The following is a 24,270-nucleotide window of genomic DNA, read 5'->3' on the forward strand; positions in this document are numbered from 1 at the left end:
AGGCAGGTGCTGACCACTGTTGGGACCCAAGACTGGGGTAGAGGCTGGAGACTGGGGGCTGTGTCGGAACCGTGGTCCTGCCTGGATCTGAAAATTACCTGAAGCCCCATCCCCGTGACACCCACCTCACCCTGATGGCAGCTACAACAGATTGTTCTGGGATCCTACTGGGGACAGCCCTCAGCGTCAGAGGGCCAGGTCCCCACTTCTGTCCCCGAGTACCTCGAGGCAGCCTCAACCTCTCTGTTCCCTTAAGGTGAACAGTTCAGGGGCTCCCTTGGAATTGAAGGAGCCAGGCTGCGCTCAGAACCCAAGTTTTGGCCTTTTGCAGCTGGAGTTACAGCGGGGGTTCAGTTATCAACACCCTCCCAGGTCCCGGGCTTGAGTAGGTGGGGGGAGGCCTGAGGCACCAGGGATTCTGAGAAGGGTAGCTGCGACAGAAGGGGCCCTTGGCCAGGTTTGGGTGGGAGAGCACCCACCTCTACTCCCAGGCTGCCTGACGTGACCCAGGCTGAACCCAGCACCCTGTAACCAGGGCAGCAGCCCCACCCACACCACATGCTCCTGGGAGCCCAGAAGAAGGGGTGCCAGGGCAGGCAGGCTCCAGGGAGGGCCGGGCCGGGCATTTCCTGCCGACGGGTGCCAGGCTCCAGTCCCCTGAAGGGGTGATTCTTTAGCCTTAGTCAGAGGAAGTGAGGCAGGGCAAATGGGCAATGTGTGTGCAGTGCCGCGGGGCCTGGCAGGGCTGGGTTGGGAAGACGGCAGCTGTAGGAGCCAGGGAGTATCCCTGGCCCTGCATATCCCCTACAGCCATACACATCATGGTCTGCCCTCAACAGCCAGCCTACTGCCCAGCACCCAGGCAGGTTGCCCGAGACCAGGGCCAAGCCCCTGACTCCAGCTCCCTCTTACCCAGCTGCTGAGTCTCTGCTCTGTTGCTGTGTGGCTTAGACCGGTCACGCCCACCCTCTGAGCCTTGGCGTTCTCATCTGTGAAGTGGGAAAATTGTGGAACCCATATGCTCCTGGCTTTCCCCTGCCCCAACATCAGGGGCCCACCCTCCCAGTTTGGCCCACTCTCAGGATCCTGGGGAAAGAGGCCACCAGGGTAGTCTCTGCCCTCCTTGAGCAGAGGGGCAATCCAGGCTCAGAATGCAGGGCCCTCTCAAGAACTGCCCGCTTGAACAGCTTATGTGGTGCAGGGGTGCCCAGTGGTGATACCCCAGCTCTCAGTCTTGGCCAAGCTGTCTGCATCCCTACCACTGGCTGGGCCCAGACGACTGAGCCTCCTTGCCCTTCACAGGGTGGTGATTTACCAACACTATGGCTGCCTGCCGGCTTGGGCTGTGGGCACCTGCCACAGGGCTGCTCCCCAACCACAGCCCCTGCTTCTGAGTGTAACTTGGACCCCTGATGTCTGGATTTTCAGGATTTTTTCCATGACTCAGCTCTGACTACAGTGGGTAGGAGAGGCAGTTTCTATCTTGATCCCTGGTCTGGGACCTCTTCCCCAAAGTCCCACCCACCTCTCTCCCACTGGAGAAGCCCAGCAAACCCTGGCCAAATAGAGAAAAGAGGAAGCATGGGGGGCTCAGGGCTCCAACAAAGCCCCTAACAAAGAGAGACAGAGGGTGAGGTTGTGTGCCTTGGGAGAGAGCCCTAGTTCTCTTGGCCTCTGCACAGCCAGGTGCCCATGGGGGGCTGGGACTAGCCCAAGGACAAGCAAAGGTGGCCTTGAGCTAGCTCACACCATGGAAGGTCACTGGGAGCAGAGGCTAGGCAGAGGCCTGGTGAAGACTGAACTAGAGAGACCTTCTCTGCTCTTCCCACCACTTGGGCCAGGGGTGCCTCCATGCCTCTGCTCTCACTGGGGCCAGCACTGGCTGGGGCAGGAGCACAGGCGGGAAGTCTTACCCCTCAGGGTTGCAGACACCCAGCCGCCTGCTCACAGATAGGGCAACCAAGGCTATGAGGGAAAGAACCAGGGGCGCTACCTGGTGCCCTCAGAGTGGCTGGCTCTGCCCCAGCTCTGACTGAGCCGAAAGGGAAAGGTAAGGAAGGCAGGGAGGGTCTCTGGGACAGATGTGACTGGGCAAGATGGGGCGAGGGTGTCAGGCTCTGGCCAGGCAGGGTAGTCGGCCTCCCTGCCGGGGCCTAGGCTGGGTGGGGGCAGCAGGGCTCAGGCTGGCGGGCTGTTGATCCAGCCCAACAATGATGAAATGGCCCCTTTGTCCTGCGGCGCCAAAGTTGCTGTGACTGGAGGAGGCGTGACGTGAAAGGGTCATTGTTCCCACTTGGGCAGCCACTCAGGGAGCTGGAGGACCGACCAGGAGCAGGCTTCATGCCAAGGCTGCAGCCCTGCCTGCTGCCTGCGGCGGTCAGAGTATCCTGGGCTCTCAGACTCCTACCCATGGCCACCACCCTGCAGGGCCAGACTGAGCACAGGTGTCCACTGACCGTAGTGTCCTGTTCCCTCCCTCCACTGAGCTCTCCCAATGGAATGATATGGTAGATCATGAATGGGGTTTGCCCCCAGTCGGGGAGGTTCTCCTCTGCTCTTAACATACATGTGAACTGTGTGAGGCAGGATGCCTGGGAGCTTGAGGGGTAAAGAAGGTGCTTTGTCCTGCGGCAAGGAAACTTGCCAGTGACATTCACATGCTGGGGCTGTTGACCTCAGGGACCCTCCTCCAACCTTCCAGATGAAGGGAAAGAGGCGCAGAGAAGAGAATTGGGTGGCCCTAGGCGACACAGCACTAGCACACTAGCTGGTTGGCTGATACCACATAGCTGCCTCCCAAGTCCCCACACCTGATGGACCTCTGTTCCCTCTGGACTCTTGAAGCCCCCTCCTTGCTGGGACCTTTCTCCTGCCCCTCTAATCCATTCTCCCCTGAGATCTTTCTAAACCCAAAACTGATTAGGTCCCTCCTTGGCTTCCAACCTGTCATGGCCTCCCACAACCAGAGAAAGTTCAAACTCTGGTGCTGGCATTCAAGGCCCTCACTGTGCTGTAGCAGTCAGGGGTTAGAAGCCCTGTCTAGAGTCTGGAGTGTCCCTCAGCCCCTGTGCTGGAGTGTCCCTAAGCACTGACCACAGTAAAGCCTGTTTTATCTCCCCAGATACAGCCATCATTCCTTGTTCCCACAGGTCCTGCCCTCTGGAGGGATCCCTTCTTTTCCGTGCCACTCCTCCAGGTCCCCTTCTCCTCCAGATCCACCTGTCTACAGCCTCTGGGCTTCAGGTGAAGAGCCAGGAAGCTGGGCAGAGGTGGTCAGGAGGGGGTGGTCCAGGTCCAAATTGGAGCCCCTTCTCACCCCAGGTGGCCCAGCTGGCTCCGAGGTCTAGAACTATTCTCCTCTCTGACTCGCCACTGCCCCCAGCAGCTGGCATCAGGCTCAGCCTGACCCAGGCTAATTAAACCCTCCCCTAGCCCAGGCGAGGCTCTGGCTCCGGCTCTAGACTTTTTTCCCTGGAGGGATGGAGCTAATTAACCGAGAGGGTTTAATTAATCAATTAGCGTGGCCTCCAGACCCCTCCACTTAGCTGTGGCAGTAGCAGATATTTATAAACAGGAGCTGCCAGACCCTTCTCTGTCTGGCTGGAACCAAGGGGGAAAGCAGGCAGTCGCGGTGGGCATAGAGACAGTGAGAACAGGGGCTGCAGGGGCCGGAGACCCAGCCAGTGGTGCAGAGGTGCTCACTTCCACCTCCTGGGCACCACCAAAGGCCTGAGCAGGTGCAGGATCAGCAAAACCTGGACACGTGAGGCTACACAGTGAGGCGTGTACTCCAGGTACACCTCCATGGGCACAGGTCATGCAGGCCTGACATCCAGAGCTGGGCAGATTTCTAGAAGCACCCCAGACAATGGCCAGAAGGGCTGGTGATGTGCAGCTGGAGCCAGGACCCTGGCTAGCAAGGCCTCCGGGGGATGGGGCTGCATAGAAGGCCATGGGAGCTAAGGGGAGGCACCAGAACCCCAGCTAGGGGAAGAGGCTGGGAAGGCTTTCTGGAGGAGGAGGCATTTGAGCCAAGCTCAGGAAAAGAGTAGAGAGAGGTAGCTAATTGAAAGGCGGGGGTAGATGATGCAGAGTATTCCAGGGAAAAGGAAATAGCATATGCAAAGGCCCAGAGGCAGGAACAGCAGGAGGTTCTTCACCACAAGATATCCCCTTCTTTGGGAAGCCTCCCGGACAGCCTTACTGGTTAGAATTGGTGTCCCCGAGTCTCTGCCCCTCCAGCCCTCACACTCCAGGACAGCCCTGACTCAACACTCCTTCCCATGCCTCTTGAGCAGTCGCCAGCTCTCCTCCTCTGCCTTCCCTGCCTGGTCCTGAGGAGCCCACACGTGCACCCCACTCCCTTCGGAAAGGGAGCTATAGACTCCCTCCTCTGAGATGCTGCTTTCCTGGGGTTGGCACAGGCAGAGGGGGGGGGGATCAAAAGATCAAAGCTGTCCCTTACCTGGCAGGCCTGAGTTAGCTGAGAGGAGGGACTCCCGACCCCAGAGCAGCACCTTTCAGGCTTCGTTGCTCTGTCTTGGCTTCCTCCTCTGTTCATCAGGGATAATCCACCACCTCCCTCTGAGGGCTGCTGGGAGCATCAGTTGAGTTTATCATGAAGAGCTGGCAAGGCACCCTGGCCCAGAGCAAGGGCCACGTACATGTGTTGTTATTAATACTCTTCCTGCATTTAGAGCTGCCAGAGGACCAAATACTCAACAGAACTCCCAGACAGGGCAACCATGAGGGACGGCTGGAGCTGCTGAGCCAGGCGGAGGCTCCAGCTGAGGAAAGGCTCAGCCCCCGTGCTTTGCTGGGCCCCTGCTGGGTGCCTGGCACCATCGACACACGGCTTCTCCAAAGCAGCTACAATAATAGCCAAAACATAAAAGATAAATGATCCTGCTTTCCTTTTGGAAACCAATTGGAAAAATGGAGCACAGGTGTTTGCCCCGGAAATGCCACTTCTGGGCACGGGGCCCAGAGAAAGAACCTGAAATGCAGAAAACACTCCACTCAGAGTCCTGGGCCAGAGGTCCTGATGGGATAATGAAGAACAGAGACAACCTGAGTGCCCAGCGACCAGGGAGGGGCGGTGGTGTCCAGCCTCTCTCTTTCCCAGGGGCAGGGGAGAGGGCTGTAGGGGCCTGGCTCCGGGGACGTCAGGGACAGTGTGATCCAGGCCTTTGTTCCTGCCATGCCCCAACCTGGGCCACCGTCCCAAGCCCCCATGCTATGCTCTGTGGAGAGAAAAGAAGCGGCTCCAGCCAGCGAGGTCTCGAGCACGCGTGAATGGGGGACCAGAGGCAGGCTTACATAGGTGAGGTGCTGTGGATGGGCAGGACATGGGAATGCAGGGGGCTGGTGAGGAGGGTCTTTGGACAAGCAATGTAGGAAAACAAGCTGAACAAAGCAATAGACTGAGAGGGAGGGGACTGAGCTCAAGGACCTTTCTGAAAACCCCAGGAAGACACCTAGAACCCCTGAACAAACCACCCCCAGGCAGGGCTGGAGCAGGGAGGGGCAGTTCTGGAGCCCTCTTGCTTGGCAGAACTCTAAATTTCTCAGGTCCTCAGAGCCAGGGGACACTGTGGGGGAGTCCCCTGTGCAGGTAGATGGAAGGAGAAAGTGTTCTCAAGGGGCTGCAGCAAAAGAATTTCCTGGAGCAGAGAGGGGCCCAGCCTGACCCACCCCTCCCCAGGCAGGCACCCTGCCCAAGGCCCCCTAGCCCTGAACTCCAGCCTTCTTCTTTCAGGCTGTGTACCGGCTCCTAGGCTACTCTGGATGTCCAGGCCTTGGGACAGAAGAGAAGGTCTGAGCCATAATCCCTAAGTCACAAGTCCTAGGGCTGGGTCCCTCAGAGTCGTTATTCTCATTTCTCACCTGTACAAATAGGGAACCTGAAGACGGATGGGGAGGAGACCTTTCCAAGGTCACACAGCCATCAGCGATAGCTGGCCCTGGGAGGTGGCCCTCTGGGGGTGGTCACAGTCAAATTGGCATCATCATGACTCACATTCCCAAGGTCTCACTGGGAAGAAGACCCTACCTCCTGCTTTCTTCTCTTAGACCCACAATTCCTTTTTTTTTTTTTTAAGATTTTATTTTTAAGTAACCTCTATGCCCGACATGGGGCTTGAACCCCCAACCCAGAGATCAAAATTTGCATGCTCCACTGAGCCAGGCACCCTAAGACCCACACTTCTTATTTCCACTGTACAGAAGAGAAAACCAAGGCTCTGAGAGGGGCCACAAGGGCTGTGCTGTGCCGGGAAAGTCTTTAGTATGAGGGAGGACCTTCGTGAGCCCTGCCACTCTCTGGCTATTCAATGTGTGGGCACACATTGAAGGGGTGGAGCAGGTGAGTGGGAACACAGACTCCAGTGGCCAGGGTTCATCATGGACCCACGCATGTCCTGGCTAAGACCCATCCTTCTATGTGGTGTGGTGTCTGCCATTCAGGCCATGGATGTGGAGTCAGACAAGCTGGGATGCTCTGTCCACACCATGGGTCTTGCCTCCCATGAGGTCCAAACACTGCTAGTCCTGCACGTATATCATCCACAGTGGTCCAGTCCCCCGAACCACCCCCTCCCCCCCGCACCCTGAATGACCAGCTCAGCCTCCTCATTGTCCCCTCTCCAACATGCTTGCCCCTCAGGCTGTTCTCCACTTAGCAGTCAGGGGATCTTTCTAGGGACCACCAGACCCTGTGAGCACTAGACTTAAAGCTCTTTAGGGGCTCCCCTCTCCCCCAGACCACACCAGGTTCCTCCCTGGCCCATCCATCTCTGGAGAAGGGGCTGCAGCCTCTCCTTTGCCTGTAGCAGGGGTGGAAGGGCCCTGGGGCCTGAGGAGGTGTGGGTATGGAGGGGACAGATGGAGGTCCTACAGATGCACAGAAGCTACAGGATATATGATGACCCTGGAGGTGTGTGATGGAAGGGGGTTGGCTGCTTGAGCAAAGGATGTTCTGGCAGGCACTGAAGTCCCACGTCGCCTGTGGGCGTTAATCTGACCCAGCCAGAGACAATGGGGCTGAGGCCTCATTTTACCTCTGGAGGGTTGCTAATGATGGTCTTTAATGGCCATGCCTGGGAATGGATGACCTCACCCCTGCCGCTCCCTAATGAGAGGAGGCTAGAGTCAGAGGCAGGCGGCTCCTGCATCACTTGGGACCTGCTTGGGCTTGTCCTGTCTGAGAAATGAGGGGGCCGTGTGTGTGTGTGTGTGTGCGCATGTGCCCATGCATATGTGTTTGGTCCTTCACAGGGCCGGAGAGAGAAGGCTCCCAGCCTCACTGGGAAGGCAGGACCTGGAGGAAAAGACTCAGGACAGCAATGTGAGGAAGCCTGGCTTCTACCATGACTCACTCTATGACCCCATCTAAGCCTTGCTTTTCCTATCTGCATGGGGTTGGGGGCAGTGGGATGATTCTGAATCCTCCCAAGGGTCTCAGGTCTGCTGGGTATCAGGAGAGACTGATGGGACCAATCTGAGGAGATCTTTGGGAGGAAGTGAGAGGGCTGTGCTCAGGTGGGGTCCCAAATGAGCAGGGGAGATATGTCAGAGATCAGGACTCAGACATCCCACCCCTGCGACCCAGGTTCCTGGGGTGCTCAGAGTTCAGCATGCTAGTTAGCATGCTCCCTCCAGGGACACCTGGCTCCCACATCAGGCTTTCCGGCTTTGATTAAGGGTTTTGGTGTAGGTGCTGGTGTTCCCAGCCGCATCCAGACAGATGGACATGGAGCGCAGCCCCCATGCAGACTGGGCGTCAAGGGGCAGGCCTGAGTGTGCCAGGTGGCAGCGGCAGCAGGAGGGGAGGAGGCATGTTCCCGCATGGGTTCACTGCTTGCCTCCATACTGCCCTGTTCTTGAGGGGTGACTAGGTTTGTACCCTGGGGATAGGCCCTTTGTGGGCAGTCCTCCTCCTGAGGGCTGCCTGCCCCTCCCCCAGGCTCAGAGGAGGACCACCTCAGGGAAATGTTCATCTCTTGTCTGACGTCCTGCAGGGGAACTGCTTCATAGTGCCGCAAGTTCTTTCTCATGTCCGGCCTTAGTCACTCCTGCTGTTGCACCTGATTCATTTTTCAGAGGACAAACTGAGGGCCCCATTATCCTGCCACCCAGCCTGACATCACCAAACTTCCCTCGGGCATGTTCCCACTCCTGGGATAGCCCAGCCCGCACGGGAAATGGCTGCTGGATGAATGTGTCAGTGAGTGAGTGGCTCAGATCTTCCTCCCATGAGAAGGCTAGGAAGTGGCCAAGAAGTGGATGGGGGAGTTCCTGGGCCTGGGCTGAGATGGAGACAGAAACAGGAATCCAAAGGGAGGCAAAGAGGGGTCAGGAGGAGAGATGGGACTGAGGGCACAGAGACAAATGGCCTGGGACAGACAGGGCCCATGGGGGTATAGCACAGCAGAAATAGGGTAGAATAAGAGGAGCTCAGAGTGGACCATGAGATAGATCAGGGGACCATGAGGTGGGAACCTGGGAGCCCGGGTGGAGACAGCCGTCCAGAGTAAGCATGGTCTAGCCCGAAGTCACAGAGTGAGGACCCAGAGTCCCAGCCACCCGGTCATGACCTGGCCCTCTGTCCTCACCAGAGGGAAGCAGAAGGGAGCCACAGCCAGGCATGGTGCTGAGGTGTCAATTTCCTCAGCTGAGGACACGGAGGGTCAGAGAGGACACCTGGCCTGAGGTTGCACAGGACGGAAAGCCCCCTGGTCCTCCATTTGAGGAGCTGGCTCAGGAGGCAACGCTGCTCCCACCCCCCATCCTGTGCTTGGGCACACTGGCACTGCCAGGCACTTACTCGGCCTGTCGAGGGCCCAGCCCCCAGCCCGGCACCCGCGGGCTTCCCCAGCCCCAGCCAAGGGCAGCAAGAGGGAACAAAGGCCCAGTCTCTGCCTGCTCAGCCCCCACCCCCTTGCCTGCCCCTGGCACAGACGGACCAGGGCCCCGAGGGAGCCCAAGTGCAAAAGCAGCACCCACCCCTTTGCCAAGGCTGCGAGACTCCCCTTCCCCCCTCCACAGGCCTGCTGGCTGCACAAGTGTTCCCCCATTTGAAAGATGGGAAACCTGAGTGACACGGGTAAGGAGCTGGTAGCCATACATCTGGCACTAGAACCTAGGTCCTTTTGCTTGAAGAACCTACCTTCTACCGCTCATCATATGCCTGAAGGTGTGACTGCATTCTGGTTGAACCTAACTCATGGGCAGAGATGAAAAAAGCAGAGCCTCCTGGACAGCCCAACTGGGAGTCTTTAGAAAGAGTACCTGGGGCCAGCCCAGTGTTGGTCATAGTGGAAGTGATAAAGCCAGATGACAGGCAGAGATGAGGAAATGGAGTTAGCACCTAGTGCCCGACAGGGCTCACTCAATTCTGCCAGAGGCAAAGGAAACATAAAGGAGCCCCCCATTCCCCATCTGTAACATGGATCTATGTTGCCCACTGAGGGCTTCACACCCCCAGGCCACGGCCACCATCCTTCTCCAGGCCCCTTCCCTCTTTCTTGCTCTGTGCTCCCAACCAGGTCCTGGGTTTTGTTGTTTTGTTTTTCAGGTCCTGTTTTTGAGCCCCCAGTGGGGGGGGCCTACCTGGCGGGTGGATGCTCCCTTGAAGAATCCAGGCATGGCCGATTCCTCCCTGTAGGTCCAGGCCCAGACCAGGAAATGGAACATAACATGTTCATTGTGTCCCAAACACCAGAAAAGCACTGAGTATCTGAGTGTGATTGGCTTGATTTTTATAGATGGAAACTGAGGCTACCCAGCTCCTGAGGAGCGAAGCAGTGCTGACCCATCACCAGGCAGGTTTTACATCCCACTGGCTTCCCAGGGACTGTGGGGTGGGGGTCAGGAGGATGAGAAGGTAATACTAGCATAGCCTCCATTCCATGCACGAGAGCAGCAAGAGAAGGGTCAGGGACCTAGGGCCCAGTCAAATCTGAGTATCGCGAATCTGGGTGATGCCCGAGTGGACAGCCCTGAGCAATTCAGGGTGGGCAGAGGTTCAGCTGTGTGACCTTGGTCTACAAAACCTGTCCAAGCTTCCATCTTCTGTCAACCAATCAGCAAAATCCCAGAGAAAGCCCTGAGGTCCCTGCCTGCAGTGCCTGAAGGCTGGGCAAATGCCACACCTCCGCTCCTCCCCCAAGGCCTGGCCACTCCTCCCAGTGAGGGCCTTAGGGGACTTCACACAGAGCAGGTGCTGGGATGCAGATCACAGCCACTCTCCTTGCCACCCCCCAGCCTGGGCCCAGGCCCTTATTGGACAACACAACTTGTTTTAAAGAAAAAATAATATTTATTTGCAATATAAACAAAGTCCCGTTGCTGGTTCGGGATATATATATGTATGTGTGTGTGTATATATATGTAGGGTCACAAATTTTCCTTCATAAGATCATAAAGCAAAACTGGCCACCCTCTTGGCATACTCTCATTTACACAAATCTGATGCATCTTTCTGGGTTTTTCTTTTTAAAAGTAAAAAAGAGAAAGAACCATGTACAGCATGGAAGCTTTTTGTCAATTTCTCGACTGTGGCAAGATTTTAATCCGCTGCCTTAAAGAATCCCTGAAAACCGCCCCGTGAGGTAAGATGCAGTGGGGCAGAGTTTCCATGGCCTCACTCACATGCCAAGTGCTGGCTTGCTCAGGGACCCCAGCCTGACTACTCACCTCTCCCCGGGCCCCTGCAGTCCTGACACCTGGAGGGATTGAGGCTGGAGAAGGAACAAAACTGGAGAGGATAACGGAATCCGTGGCTTTGTTCTGTGGATCCTAGGAGGGGCGTGGACAGAGCCCCACACCCCGTTCACTTGTCCATCTCGCCCCTTCCGCCCCTGCCCTGGGATTGAAACGGGTGCGAGTTTCCTGGTAGTAGAAGGCATGGGCAAGATGAGTGCAGGGCAAGCTTCCACGGGACAAGGGGGCTGGGAGTAGAGCTGGACCAAAGCAACAGCCAGAGTGAGGGACAGAAACTAGGAGGTAGGGCTGGGCCTCCACCACCGAAGCTTCCCCCGCCAGCCACTGGGCCTCCACTCTCAGTCACAAACAAACAGGGAGAGAGAGACAGAAGTAGTGGGTACGTATAGGAAGGGCCCGGGGCCCAGACCCTCCTACGGGCTGAGCCCAGAGGGCTAATGCTACTGCTTGGCAGTCCCCCACGACCCCACCTCCAGCAGGGCAGCGGCAGGGCCTCCCATCTCCTGCCTCAGGGGGTCTGCAGGGGCTGCTGGAGGGCAGAGAATGCAGAGGCCACCCAGGGCAGCCCACCTATTACGCCTTGCAGAGGTCATCACGGGCAAGTGCAGTGCCAAGGGGGCTGGGCCGAGGGGTGTGCATGACTGGGGGTGGGGGGGGTCTGACACTAAGAGAGCAGCAAGCCACCCCTTCAAGAAGGACCTGCTGCAGAAACGGAGGCTTCACACATGTGCAAAACGCATTTGGTCAAGATCAACACGGGGTTTGTCTTTTCCATTAAAAACAAAAACAAAAACCAATAATTGCTTTTTGAAATAGGAAGAAAAACAAAACTGAGAACATTTCTCTCTCTCTCTCTCTCTCTCTCTCTCTCTCTCTCTCAGGATCAAGGAAGGGATGAAATACTGGTTTATACAATCCACTGTTGTATGTAGCCTGAAAATAACACTTTTCATTAAAAAAGAAAAATCAAGAAGAGCTTGAACACTCGCCGTGCTCCAGGGAGCTTGGATTTACCTGCCAAAAGTAAAAAGTAAACTCAGGTCCGTGGATGTGTCTTTAAAAAATAGCCAAACCGGCTGGGCCATTGGCTGATGGAGTGTCCTGGGACAAGGATGAGGCCCTGCTGGACTCCCAGGGCCATGTGTCTCAGAGCTCAGGGCCTCTCCACAAAGTCCTGCAGAGAGAGGCCTTGCTGTGGTTTCTGCCCTCCCCAGGGCAGCGAGGGAAGCTCAGCCACCCACCAGCCTGGGCCTCTGGGCACAGGCCATGTCCGATGATGTCTGGGTTCCGGCCGGACACAGCAGGAGTGGGCAGCTCACCTGGCCCAAGGGGGGTCGGGAGGGGCCGGCCCCACCCACCTGTGCCCCAGCCTCACGTGGACTCAAGGGTGTTGAGTGGGAACAGGTTGTGGTTGGTCGGCGTGGAGAAGTAGAGCTGCTCGCTGGGGGTGTGGTTGTCGCATGGGCTGCTTAGCCCCAGCGTCCGCTCGAAGTCCAGCAGCTGCCCCATAAAGTTGAAGTTGGGCGAGATGTTGGACTTTTTCCTCTTGACAAAGTCGTAGGCGTCATTGAGTGACAGGTTCATCTTCTGCATCAGGTAAGCCACGGTGACGGTCACCGAGCGGCTGATCCCTGCTAGGCAGTGCACCAGGACACCACACTTCTTGGAGCGGGCCTCGTCTGAAACACACAAGCATGGGTCAGGGAGGCTCCTCCTCCAGGGAGTCAGAGGTGGAGCAGAGGCACAGAGGGTGGCACGGCCACTAGCTGGTGCTGCCTGACTCTTGAGGGACCTGGTGAAGTCCCACATGAGCAGGACAGCAACTTGGCATGGAGGTCAAGAGCATGACTGACTATGGCGTTAGCTTTAAGTCACTGGACATCCCTGTGCCTCGGTTTCCTCACCTATAAAATGGGCCCCCTTGTTCTCAATGCTCTTGTAAGGACCTGAGCCAAGAGAGGGCTCCACAAACACCAGCACCAGTGACGGCTGTGGTCATGGCTAGTCCCGCTGCTGCTACAGCTGAGTGCGCAGACTGTGCTGAGGGTGTCACCCGTGTCCTCTCAGGCCATCTGCACCACGGTTAGCAAGTTCATTTTATAAAGGAGGACGCAGACACAAAGACAAAGTGACAAGCCCAAGGCCACACAGAGGCTCCTCCTAATGCACAGCACATGCCGTCAGCCCGTGACCTGGTGGTGGGGGCTGAGCTTGCTCTCCTGGTGCAGCTCCCATGGGTACCCCTTGAGAGTCTCCTGGGAAACAGGCCCGAAGGAAGCCCTCAAAAGGGAATCGGGGCCTGGCCCTACACTCAGCTCTGCCCCAGCCCCAGGGCCCGGGAGGAAGCTTAGCCTCCCAGGGCCCGGGAGGAAGGCTGCACTTGAGGCTTCACAAGTGAGGTTTGCTTAAGCGCAGCCCACCCACCTCACTTACTCGACTTCCCCCAGCAGGCCCATGCATCAGTAACATCTCCCACCACAGCCAGCCAGCTTCCGCCAATCCACCCAGCTTCCCCTGGTGCCGCTCTCAGACTCCTCCGCTTGACCTACAGTAGGAGCTCAATAAATATTGGTCAAGCCACTGAACAACTCAGTCCTGTCATCCCTCCACCCCTGGGCCTAGGGTAGCTGACTCTCTCTGTGCCAAGGATGTAGATTAACAAGAGGCAGCTCTCTGGGGCCCTCAAGGTCCCCACCTCTGATTCTGAGACCACTGGGAGCCAGGCACAAAGGTGGTGCTTAATCAGTGCACTCGCACAAGATGACACGCAGGTTCACAAGCTGTTCTGCTTCTGATGCTCACTCCCTCTGGCCTGGCAGAGCTTCCCCTCCTCACCCCATAAGGGTACCCAAGGCTAAGTATGCAATAGGTACATAATCCAGATTCAGGGACTGACTAGGGGCAAGACTAGCAGGGCAAGAGATAGATATTGTGGCTTTGTGCAGAGTCCTGTGGTCTGACCTTGAGACTTCAGGCTAAAGGGGTGGTGGAGATGAGCTTCCAGTGGTGACACACCAGGATATGGGGAACGCCTGGCCCCCAAACCCACTCCTGGGTGATCCAAAGTGAAACTGCTTCCGCTGGCTTTATTTTTAGCACTCTCAGGGTGTGGCTGAACAGTGTGGGGGCTGGGGCTTGATCCTGTCCCACTGAGTCCTAGGGGATGCTTGGGCCTCTATTCCTTCACTTGTGTCCCTCCACCCCTACACCCCCAGATGCAGAGGGGCCTTCAAGAAGGACAAAGACACCCATGACCCAGGCTCAGCCCCTGGAGTCTGTCCGGGGTCCCCTTTTCCCCTCCCCTTTCTCAGTGAGGGAGAGTGAATACTCAGGCAGCATACACACACCTCTCCTCCGCCGCCACCGGCAGCGTTCTCCTGGGCAGAACTGGGAAGCTCTCCCATCGCCAGGTCACAGCCCCTCCCCCAGGCCTCAGCTTCCTTCCTTCCTCCCAGCCAGGCACCTAGTTTTGGTTCCCAGTAAGCGGATGAGGCGGGGAAGCCTCCCACTTCCTGTTATTAAAGCTAGCCCAGCCCAGCTGACAGCAAAACGCCCTCCACTGGACAGGGCTGCCGGCAGGAGAGGACTGTCCAGGCCACCTCCCCTCTACCATTGGAGGCTGGGGAGAAACACGGGGTCACCAGGCTCAGAGAACCAAGGGTTTACGTACACCCTGATCTTATATCTCTTCCCCACACCCTGGGAAGAGCCAGGGCCGGGAAGATGGCCTGTAGTCTAACAGCCTCCAGCTGGCCATGGAGGAAGCAGGATGGGGAGGTCAAAGATAAGGCAACTTGTGGAGCTTGAGTCAGCTGGGGATGTAGGGGGCTGAGGGCTCTAAGCCAAACAGCAGAATTGCAGAATGCTCTAGGGGAGGGCCCCTACACTCCAAGCAAGCCCCATAGGTTGCCGGAAGCATCTGGTGCCCCACCAAGTCACTCTGGGTCACCAGATTCCAAAAGCTGCCTATTTGGGGTAGGCCTCTGGCTTCAGGGCCACCCTTCAGCCCCTCGGGTACAAAATAAAGCCCAAAGCCCAAAGAGGGACCGTGACAGCCCCCTCCTGGAGAGACATGTGTGCTGAGGCGTGATGCAGAGCAAGCAAGACTCGTGGGAGGTCTGAGAGCTGTGATGTTTCAGCTAGATGAGCCCCAAACAGCAGAACCAGAAAAACACAAGCTGGACAGTAAAGTCCATGGGGTGCCAACAGTTGCAGGGAGCCCAGGATTCAGGGGACTAAGGGCCTCGGTGACTCACAGCAGGCATGGGTTCAACCATGGGCATATGTTGGCACATGCAGGGCACACACAGGCCTCGACAGGCCCAGAGGTACCCAGTCAGGCGCGGGTGACACCCAAGTCCCGTACACACCTCGACGCACCTGCCCATCCACCCTGCCCAGAGCCCAGCGACACCTACCAATGAAGCTGATGGCCTCAGGGAAGAACTGGGAGAGGTTCTGGCTCCAGTGGTCAGAGATGGGGATCTGCTTGTAGGTGAACTCGCCACCGTGCTCAAAGGCATTGGGCAGGTTAGGCGTGACGTTGAGGATATACTTGATGCCGTACTTGCCGAGCACGTCCAGGTTAGTGGAGTCCTTGGCGCAGCCGAGGTAGAGGTAGGGCAGGATCTGGACGGGGAAGGCTGGTTGGCTGGATGGCACAGGGCTGCCGTCCGACTCAGTGGCACTGCTGGGCAACTCTCGGTCTGACTCTCCGTCTGAGCAGTCAGAGCTGATCCGCAGGCCCCCCAGGCCCAGCACTGAGGTGGGTGGTGAGCCACTTGGTGAGGACGAGCTGTCCACGTTGGTCTCACAATGCTCTGAATACTCTGTCTGGAACTTGTTGAAACCACCTGTGGCCAGGGTGAGAGGCCCTGGGTGAGAGACTGCCCATGCCACTAGACCAATGGGCTGCACAAGACCAACGATGGCCAGAGCTGCCCATGTCAAGCACCATAACCCAACAGCCAACGTGGGCCAGGCAAAGTTTGTTACACATGTACCTTCTCCTGTGTTCTCTAGATCTATCCTACGACCCACTGGACAGAATGGGAAACTGAGGCCCCAGGAGGTGAAGTAACATGCCAGAGCTCCATTCCCTTACCCATAAGGCTTCACAGCCCTGGCCATACCACCAGCTTTAGGGCACTTAAGGCCAGGCCCCAGCTCATTCATCTTCCACAGCTCCCATGCATACCTGGCACCCATGGGTGCTCAATAACTGCTAAGTGGTAAAGGAGAGCCAACAACCCAATCTCGGGCTAGCACCTGTGGGTTTGCAAGCCCTTCTTATAGATGAGACTGCAGGGGCTGGTGCTGTGTCTAGGTCAGTTAGAGGCACAGAGGGCCTGGGCCTCCGGACTGGGAGTCCAGTACCTGCTCCTCACCACAACAGTTAGGAAGGGCAATGTTAAAGTGTTGGTTGCCCCTTTCCCCCCACAGTGGCAAGTTCATAAAAAGGGTCCCAAACTCCCCCTCTCTCCCTTAAAACACAAGACCCCCAGCCTTGGAAACACAGAGGGAGAGAGCTGCTGGGGCTTTACAGAGAGAAGAAATGGGGAGCGTCTTGCAACTAGGCATGGGCCCTGCGCCCGAGGGTGCTGCAGGCCTCCCCTCCCCGCCTGCCCGCCTGCTGCCAGCAAGAGGCCATTTTGGAATGTTAATTGGAAACACCGGCTGCAGCCACTCGCCCCCCAGCTGCCTCCCCCTTCCACAAGCTCTAGGGCAGGAGGCTGGGGATTTAGGGGTCCTAGAAAGCCAGGGAAAGGGACACTGCTTATAGGCCTGCCCCAAGTGCCCCAAGAGGCTGTGTCTCCAAGTAGTGAGACCAATGCTGAGATGCCCAGGGTACCCCAACCCAAACGGTCCCTATACCTTGAGGGCATGCATAATGTTGCCAAAGACTCCCCTAGCCTGACCCAGGTCTTCCAGGGACACGCATTCTAGACTGGAGGAGGTGGATCTGGGTGCCCGGTCGCTTTTCGGGTCCCAGGAGGAGGCATCTCCCTCCTCTGAGGGGCTCATCTGGGCGCTGCCATGGCCCCAACGACAGGGGGAGAAAAAAAAAAAAAAAAAAAAAAAAAGGAAATCTCAGGCCAGGAAAAGTTTGTTCGGCCCACTCGAATCGTGCCGAGAAGGGGGCACAGAGGCGACCCCATGCTAGCCTAAACGCTCACTGCGGAGGCCGAGCTCCCGGTAGCGGCGGATGCGGGCCGGGGGCGACGTGGCGCCGGCCGGGCAGGCGGAGCGCAAGGAGAGAAAGTAGCCTCCGGCGGGGGCGTCAGGGAGCCGCGGGAGAGCCCCATTCCTGGACAGGGGTCTCAGTGCTGCCCTCACCTTGGAGGTAGTAGGCCTGGCAGCCGTCGTCGCGAAGCTTTTGCAGGAGCAGGCCAAGCACCGAGGCAGGAGCGCCGGGCTCTGGCTGCCACTCGGCCGTGGCCTCGTCGTAGAGCAGCACGGTGGCCGCCTTGCAGCGCGTGGCGAAGCGCTCCTTGTCGGCGTGGTTGGGGATGATGGAGCGGATGGGCAGGTTGCCCTTGCGCAGGCGGCGCAGCATGAGGCCCGGGATGGCCAGGTTGATGGCCGTCTCGATGTGCGACGACTCGAAGAGCTCATGCGGCCGGCAGTCGAGCAGCAGCAGGGACGCGCCGCCGCGCGCCTCCAGCTCCTCCTGCAGCCACTCGGCGCTCTTGCAGGGCATGGCTCCCGCACCCGTCGCAGCTCCCGCGCCGGTGCTAGCGCCGGACCCGGACCCCGCACCGGGATCCGACCCCGCCCCGGTGTCCCCAGCTGCCGACGCCCCCGAGGCCGACATGTGCGCCCGCGCTGGGGGGCCGCGGAGCTGGTTTTTCATGGGGAGCGCGGGCGGCCCGGGGCAGGGGCCGGGCAGCCCTGCCCTGGGACGGCGCCCCGGCCGCGCGGGCCCCAGCCGCGTCTCCGGGCGCCCGCCTCCCGCCGAGCTGCGCGCCCGCCGCCCCGGCCTCCCGGCCTCCGTCCCGCCCGGCCCTCCGCGCGCCCCGCGGCCTGACAGCCCCAATTAAACCGCGGCTCTGGCGGCCGCGCGCCGAGGCGTCCTCCGGGGGGCGGGGCTGCAGGGCCGGCGCCGGGGCTTAAAGGCGCAGCGCCTCCGCCGCCCCTCCTCACGGAGTACGGGGGCGCGCTGGCTGCCCCGTGAGTCCTGAGACCTGCGCCTGCCCGGGCCCTCTCCCTGCCTCAGCCCGGAACCGGCTGTGATTTGCCTGGACTGCCCGGCCAAGACCTTTCCCTCTAAGCCCGCGCACCCAGGTCTTCCGAGTCCTACCTTGAAGGGCTGCCCTAGGGTCTTCCTGCGCCTAGCATCCCCTCCCCCACTTTCACTGAAGCAGAGTCTCCCCAGAGATGGGGCGGGGGGTGGGGGCTGTCACGCTGAGCCAACCTCCCCTCCTTCTATCAACCCCATTCATTCATTTTCTCAGCGAGTTCATTCAACAACTGGAAATTGAACGCCTACTACGCGCCAGGCACTGTGCTTAGGAGGTCACCGTTTCAGGCAACTGCCTAGTCACTATGATGGCCACAGGCTCTGAGACCTGAAAGGCGGTCCCATCCCAGCAGGCCTGATGGGGAATCAGCAACTAGGGGACGGGTGGAGTAGGAGGACCCAGGGCCGTGCCACACTCCACGGGCAAGAGTGGTGAAATCCTGGAAAGGACCGGCCCTGGGAAGAAAGAGCGAGCCCTTTAAGAAAGCTTTACAAGCGGGGAGGTGACAGGCGCCGAGTGAAGCGCCACGTGACTTTTTCACAGGGGCGGGTGGGAGGGGGAGCTCTCCTTTATCATCAGGTCTCCCTCTCCAACCTCCTTCCCAATGTACCAATCAACTTTCGAGGTAGGCGGGAGTGCGTCGCGCAGATGGCCAATCGAGACCGAAGGAGGTGGTTGGGGAGTGAGGCGGAGGCTCGTCACCAGTTCCACCCAGTGCGGAGAAGTGGGCGGAGTCTCCGCGAGCGCCGTGTATCGGCTCGCAGGAGGGCGGGGCGGAGGAGGTGAATGGAGCCGCAGGTAGCGCTGGAACAAAGCGGCTCCACTCGAGCCGCGCGCGTGCGCAGGGACTGCCGCGCTTTTCCTACCGAGCCAGTGTCATCTGCCCGGGGAGGGAGTTATCGGCTAGGCCCTGCTGTCCGCCCGATCCGTTTTCTGCAGGCGGAGTGTCCTAACTTCCTTGCGGTTTAACCCTCCTACTCTGCCTGAGTCTGGTCGGCAAACAGCCACTAGCTTCTACCTACCCCTAGCTGGAGGGAGTCGGGGTCAGAGGCGGGGCCGGAGGTGCTTGAGATTTGCCGAAGGGAGGGCTTCTGGAACCCGGAGGATTTGAGCTTTCCTCTGACAGGAAGGCAAGAAGAGGGGCGGCGCTGGAGCAGTCCCCACTTCCCCCAGTCTTCCATGTGGAGGTTGAAGGGTTTCCAGAGCCACAGGGCTGTGTCTCAAAGGAGCAGGGGTCTCTCCCACAGTCACACTCAGAAACTCCAGAGCATTGCAGCCAGAGATGGTCTTACCACCCGGGATTCCATGACCAGAGAGGTGAAAGGAGAATCGTGTCTCTGGCTTCTGCCCAGGGTTGTCGGGGCGGGGGGAGGAGGTGGGTTGCAGGGAGAACCTACTTCCTTGGAGTCCTAGGACCTGTAGAAAAGCTTCCAGGGTCTGAGAAGCCCAGATCCAGACTCTGCCCTGTCACTTGATGATATGTTGTGACTGACGATAGTTCTCACCCCTGGGCCTCAGTTTTCCAGATTATGGGAGAGTGCTGGTTTGGCAAGAGCCCAGCAAGCCCATCACAGATCTGTCCAGCTGTGAGGGTACTTCTCTGCGGTAGGGCCCTTGGCTGGCTGTCCAGGTGTTGGTTGTCAGGGATGGAGGCAGCAAGTGAGAAAGAAGCTTGAGCAGACCCACACTGGAGGGGACCTGCTGGCTGGTGAATCATTCCTCAGCGGGCTTGTTGAGGGCTTACTGGAGCTTCAGGTACAGCAGTGCCCAAGGAGAAAATTGGTCACTGCTCTCACTAGTGGGGGCACAACTGAAATGGGGACCTCCAATGTGTCCCCACAGTCCCTGTCCCCCCCATGGAGGAGAAAGAACCTCCCTGGACAGAGGAAAGGAGGCCCTGCCACCCCTCCCATTAGCTTGTGATGGCTCCCTTGTCTCCCCCTCAGGACTCTTCCAGGAGGCATGCACACGCTAGAGGAGAGACCTGTGAGGATGTGTGGAAATGGAGAAACTCTCCAGGAGGTGGGGGCGTCCTCCAGCAGGGATGTAAGAAGAGGCAGCATTCAGATGACTACAGGATGAGGGGGGCACTGACAAGAGGGTGACATTAGAAGCAAAGGAGTGGAAGGGAATTAGTATGGCAGCATGAGCTGCCAGCAAGGTTGTGGGCTCCCATCACTCAGCTTGGAGGAGTAGCCCAAAGCCTTGGTTCCTGAGTGGAAGCCCTGCCTCCAGTCTTGAACAGCTAATAAAGTGGATCATAGCAGGGATGCCCTGGATGTATGTGTATATGTGTGCAGGCGTGTGCAAGGGGGAACACAGAACCCTCTGACTTACAGAGCATAGCAGGAACTTGCCCTTGTTCAGACAGCAAGAGACCAGAACCACCTCTGTCCAGGGCCTTGCCCTTTAACAGTGAGCCGCCCTCAAGAATTCTGGGAAAGGGTACCTGGAAGAGGGAGCCTGGTGCCCTGGGCAAGGTCTTGTGATCAAAGACATTCCTCCTCTTCAGGAATGTGGCCTTTCCTGCCCTTCAGGGTTCAGGCCCTCCCTGCAGCCCCCAGGAGAGGTGCCCCACCTCCCCTCTTCCCCCTCACCAGGGTCTCCCTGAGGGCCAGTGTGAGGGCCCTCAGAACAGGTCTGGGTCCCTGGAGGTGAGCTGGTCTCAGGAGAGGAACTGCAGGTAGGGTATGTTTGAGCTCTCTGAAGGCTGTCCCTTCTCCCACACACCTCCAGGCCTTTGCACACACTACTCCCTCGGCCTGGACATTTTTTGACCTCACCCTTTGCCTGCCTTCTAGAAGATCCCAGTTCAGGTGTCACCCTCAGAGAGGTCTCCTCTGATCCTCCAGGCTAGAATTACCCACCTTGCTCTGTGCCCCTGGGACCCCTGCCCCCATCTTTGCTCTGGAATCTATCACTGCCACTGTTCAACACCCCCCACCAGACTTTCTCCCTTTGGACACCCAATGGCATGTCTACCTCCCCTCAAGCCCGTTCTTCCTCCTGCCATCTGTTTCATCCCTGTTCCCCTCAGGTGCCAGGCCTGAGCCCATGAGGCGTGTTTGGAGCTACCTTCCCTGTCTGCACATAATCCATCCCCAGAAGCACAGTGAAGGGGCGTTCCCAGCAGGGCAAGTCTCGGCTATGACAGTGGGATGTTTGATGTGAATTGAGCAGATGTGAACTGATATGCCCCCCCTCCCCCACCACACACACATCTACATGGTTGGTAACCCAGGAACTATGTCACCAAGAATAATTTAAGCATCTTGGAAGCAAACTTTCCCTTTTCCACTGGTGCCCATGGATTTCTTAGATAGGTCAACATTTTTTTTTAAAGTTCATTTATTTATTTTGAGAGAGCATGAGAGAGAGAGAGAGAGTTGGGGGGGAATCTCAAGCAGACTCCACATTGTCAGCACAGAGCCCAATGTGGGGCTTGAACCCACGAACTGGGACATCATGGGCCAATATGGTTTTGAATAGCATATGCCAGAGTGAAAGGAACGCGGCGGGGGGGGGGGGGGTCAGTTCCTTGCCCTCCTAGCCTAAGAAGGCTAGTGCAAATTTAGGGTGAGCTCCTGCTTACTTCCAGGAGGGCAGTTGGCAATAAGGATGGATTTCACATCCCACCATGAGATCTGAGAAGGGGCTGGGGAGAGGGCCGGGTACTCCAGGCCAACTGTGCCTGAGACCCAGACTGAGGGTCACTCTGCTTGTCCCTGAACTTGGGACAGCTTCTTCTCCATCCCTTGGTGGGGTGCCTGTGTGAGTTGCAGTCAGAACGGGTAATGTCTAAGCTGGGCCAGAAGGGAATTGTGGAAGGCCCTGGCAACTCCCTTGCCCTGGACAGAACTCTTGCTGTGCAGTCCTGTGCTTGTACGTGTACATACACGCATGCAAGGACACACACTAAATGCTGTATCATATGCTCACAGGCATAGATATGTATGTGTGCAGAAATATACAATATACATGGACACACACAGACCCTGCACGTCTGGGCACTTGCCACTCTTGTTGGAGGTAGCCAGGAAGGGTTCTTACAGGCTGGGGGAATCCGCGTTCCCCTCCCCCAGACCTCCAGTCACCTGGACTCACCCTGTCCTGTTGGCTATTGCTAGGATCTCTTGTGGTGACAAGTTCTGAATCGAACCATGTTCTGCCGCTGCCTTCCTTCCAGTGGGGAACTGCCAGGCCTTGGGTGATGGCAGTGCAGCATGGGGAAGCTATGGCCCAGACAGGCGGCACTAGTGTTAGGGAGCCACGTGCCTGTTCATCCCCCACCCCCCCTGCCCTGCCCAGGTGTGTGGGCCAGAGGGGTGGGAGGACAGGGCCCTGGGGAGCAGGTGGGAGAGGGTTACACCCAGGATAAGCAGAGAACAAGACCCAGCAGGATGAAACTCCCCAAGGCTGCCTGGAGAAGGCAAAGGGGAAGAAGTAAGGAGAGCCAGCTCCCCACCATTCATGCTCAGACGTTTCGGGGCACCTGCTCTGGGCCAGGGAGTGTGCAGGGAAGGCAACTGGGACCTGAGAGGGGAGCTAGGCCAAAGTAATTCCTCCCTCTCCCAGCTCCCCACCCAGCAGTGGCAGAGCAGGCCCTCAGCCGACCTCCCTCCCCAAGTGGATCCCCGTGGCTTACTTGAGAGTGTGCTTCTCTCAGTTGCATACCCAGCCCACCGGGGTCAGCCTGAGGAGGGAGACTACAGGACACAAACACAGGGCTTTGCCATGCTTTGTCCCTGGCAGGCATTACTAGTCAATCACAGCACTTTCTCCTGCTGAGCCACTCTCTGGCCTCAAAACCCTTCCAAGCAGGCATGACCAGCTGACTGATTGTGGTAGGCAAGGGAGATAAAGCCTATTTGCTAAGGCTTCGATTCACAGCCAGACCAGCAATGGCCTCTCTGTCCCCAGCCCCAGCTCACTTCACCCTGACCTTCTCCTGCTCCCTACTCTGTGCCCAGACACAGCACCTCTGCTTCCACACACTTCCTCATTCCATACTCCCACCCTCTGAAATCATCTCCAGCTTCTGAGGGGCCTCAGCCTCAGGAAGACTGCCTTGCCTGATCTCAGCAGAGTCTGCTCCTTCTCCTGGTCCTTCCTGGGCAGTCCATACTTTCTGCCCTCTCCCCACTTAAGGGCAGTTCAGCTCATGGGGATCTGTGGTAGAGCAGGTCCAGTCATGGAGCCTCACCTGTGACTTCACCTATGTGAGCTCTCCTTTCATCACTGGAGTCCCACTGTGGTCACCCAGAGTCCTAGGGCCCAACCAGGCCTTCCTCATGGCCCGGCCCTCCCTCCATTCCAAGTTCTCCCCAGCATTAGGGCCCCCTTAAGGGAGATGGGGGTCTCCCGGGCTGCTCTCTGCTCAGGGCTGATTTGGGACTGATGTCAAGCAGGCCTGGTTTTTGTCCTAGCACAAAGGCCACACCCTGTGCTGCCCTCATCCTATGGCAGCTTTCACATCCTCAGCCCTGCATGCACCGAGATTCTCCAGTGAGGAGACCAGGGCTTGTCTGTTCCACAGGTGGGGATGCTGAGGCCTAGGAAGGGAAATGTCTTGCCCAAGGGCCTGGCTGCAGGCCCAGCCAGTTACTCACTTACCCATTGGGCCTGGGGTGAGTCATGGTGGCCCAGGTGATGGGAAGGAAACACATAAACACGGGCAAGTGGGAAGGGCAACCTTGGAGACGGGGGGGAGGGGGGTAGTGCCTGCCTGGGACTCCCAGCTATGAGCTCCCACACACAGGCCCCTGTGGGCTTACTGGGAAGGTGCACACCTGACGGTCTCACATCCTGTTCCCTTCTGGCTCTGTGTCCAGGCTTTGCATCACCTCTGGAAAGGCTGTCAATGCATTTGACAGATGGGGACACTGAGGCCCATGGTAACCAATCAAGCTGTGGCAGGGGGCTGGGCCCCAGACTAAACCCAGAGCTCCTTTCCCCCGGGTGAGGGGCTCCCTGCTGGCTCTTATTGCAGCTCCAGGACCCTGTAGGAGGAGACCCAAGCATAGTCCACAGGGAGGCTTTGCTCTACTTGCTCTTCCCCATTTCTGGGGTGGCAGGGGGCCAACACAGGCAGGGTGGGGGACAGACAGGAGGCATGTACAGCTATTCGCCCCATAACAAGAGGGGGCTATATCTTGCACGTAGCTTATGTGCTATCAAACGCTCTTTCTGCTTCCATGGCATACTTGGGTAATCCATCCCATGACCCAGTTTCAGAATCTGCCTTCCCAGGCTCTCCTACTTCTCCCTGGCCCATCTTCCCAGCCTCCTTCCCAGCCCCTGCTCCATT

The 24,270-nt window shown here is 58.0% G+C and overlaps 1 protein-coding gene across 1 annotated transcript; it reads right to left on the reverse strand.

Moving 5' to 3' along the window:
* Window positions 1-10,298: 10,298 nt before the first annotated feature.
* DUSP7 (dual specificity phosphatase 7) lies at window positions 10,299-17,628 on the reverse strand. The gene is made up of 3 exons (XM_042979072.1): window positions 17,059-17,628; window positions 15,141-15,575; window positions 10,299-12,401 (listed from the first exon to the last, which is right to left on the reverse strand). Exons 1-3 carry the CDS (start codon window positions 17,573-17,575, stop codon window positions 12,094-12,096), a joined length of 1,260 nt encoding a protein of 419 aa, XP_042835006.1. The 5' UTR covers window positions 17,576-17,628; the 3' UTR covers window positions 10,299-12,093.
* Window positions 17,629-24,270: the final 6,642 nt, after the last annotated feature.

This window comes from Panthera tigris, chromosome A2 (genome assembly GCF_018350195.1).
Source record: "Panthera tigris isolate Pti1 chromosome A2, P.tigris_Pti1_mat1.1, whole genome shotgun sequence".
Classification (NCBI taxonomy): domain Eukaryota; kingdom Metazoa; phylum Chordata; class Mammalia; order Carnivora; family Felidae; genus Panthera; species Panthera tigris.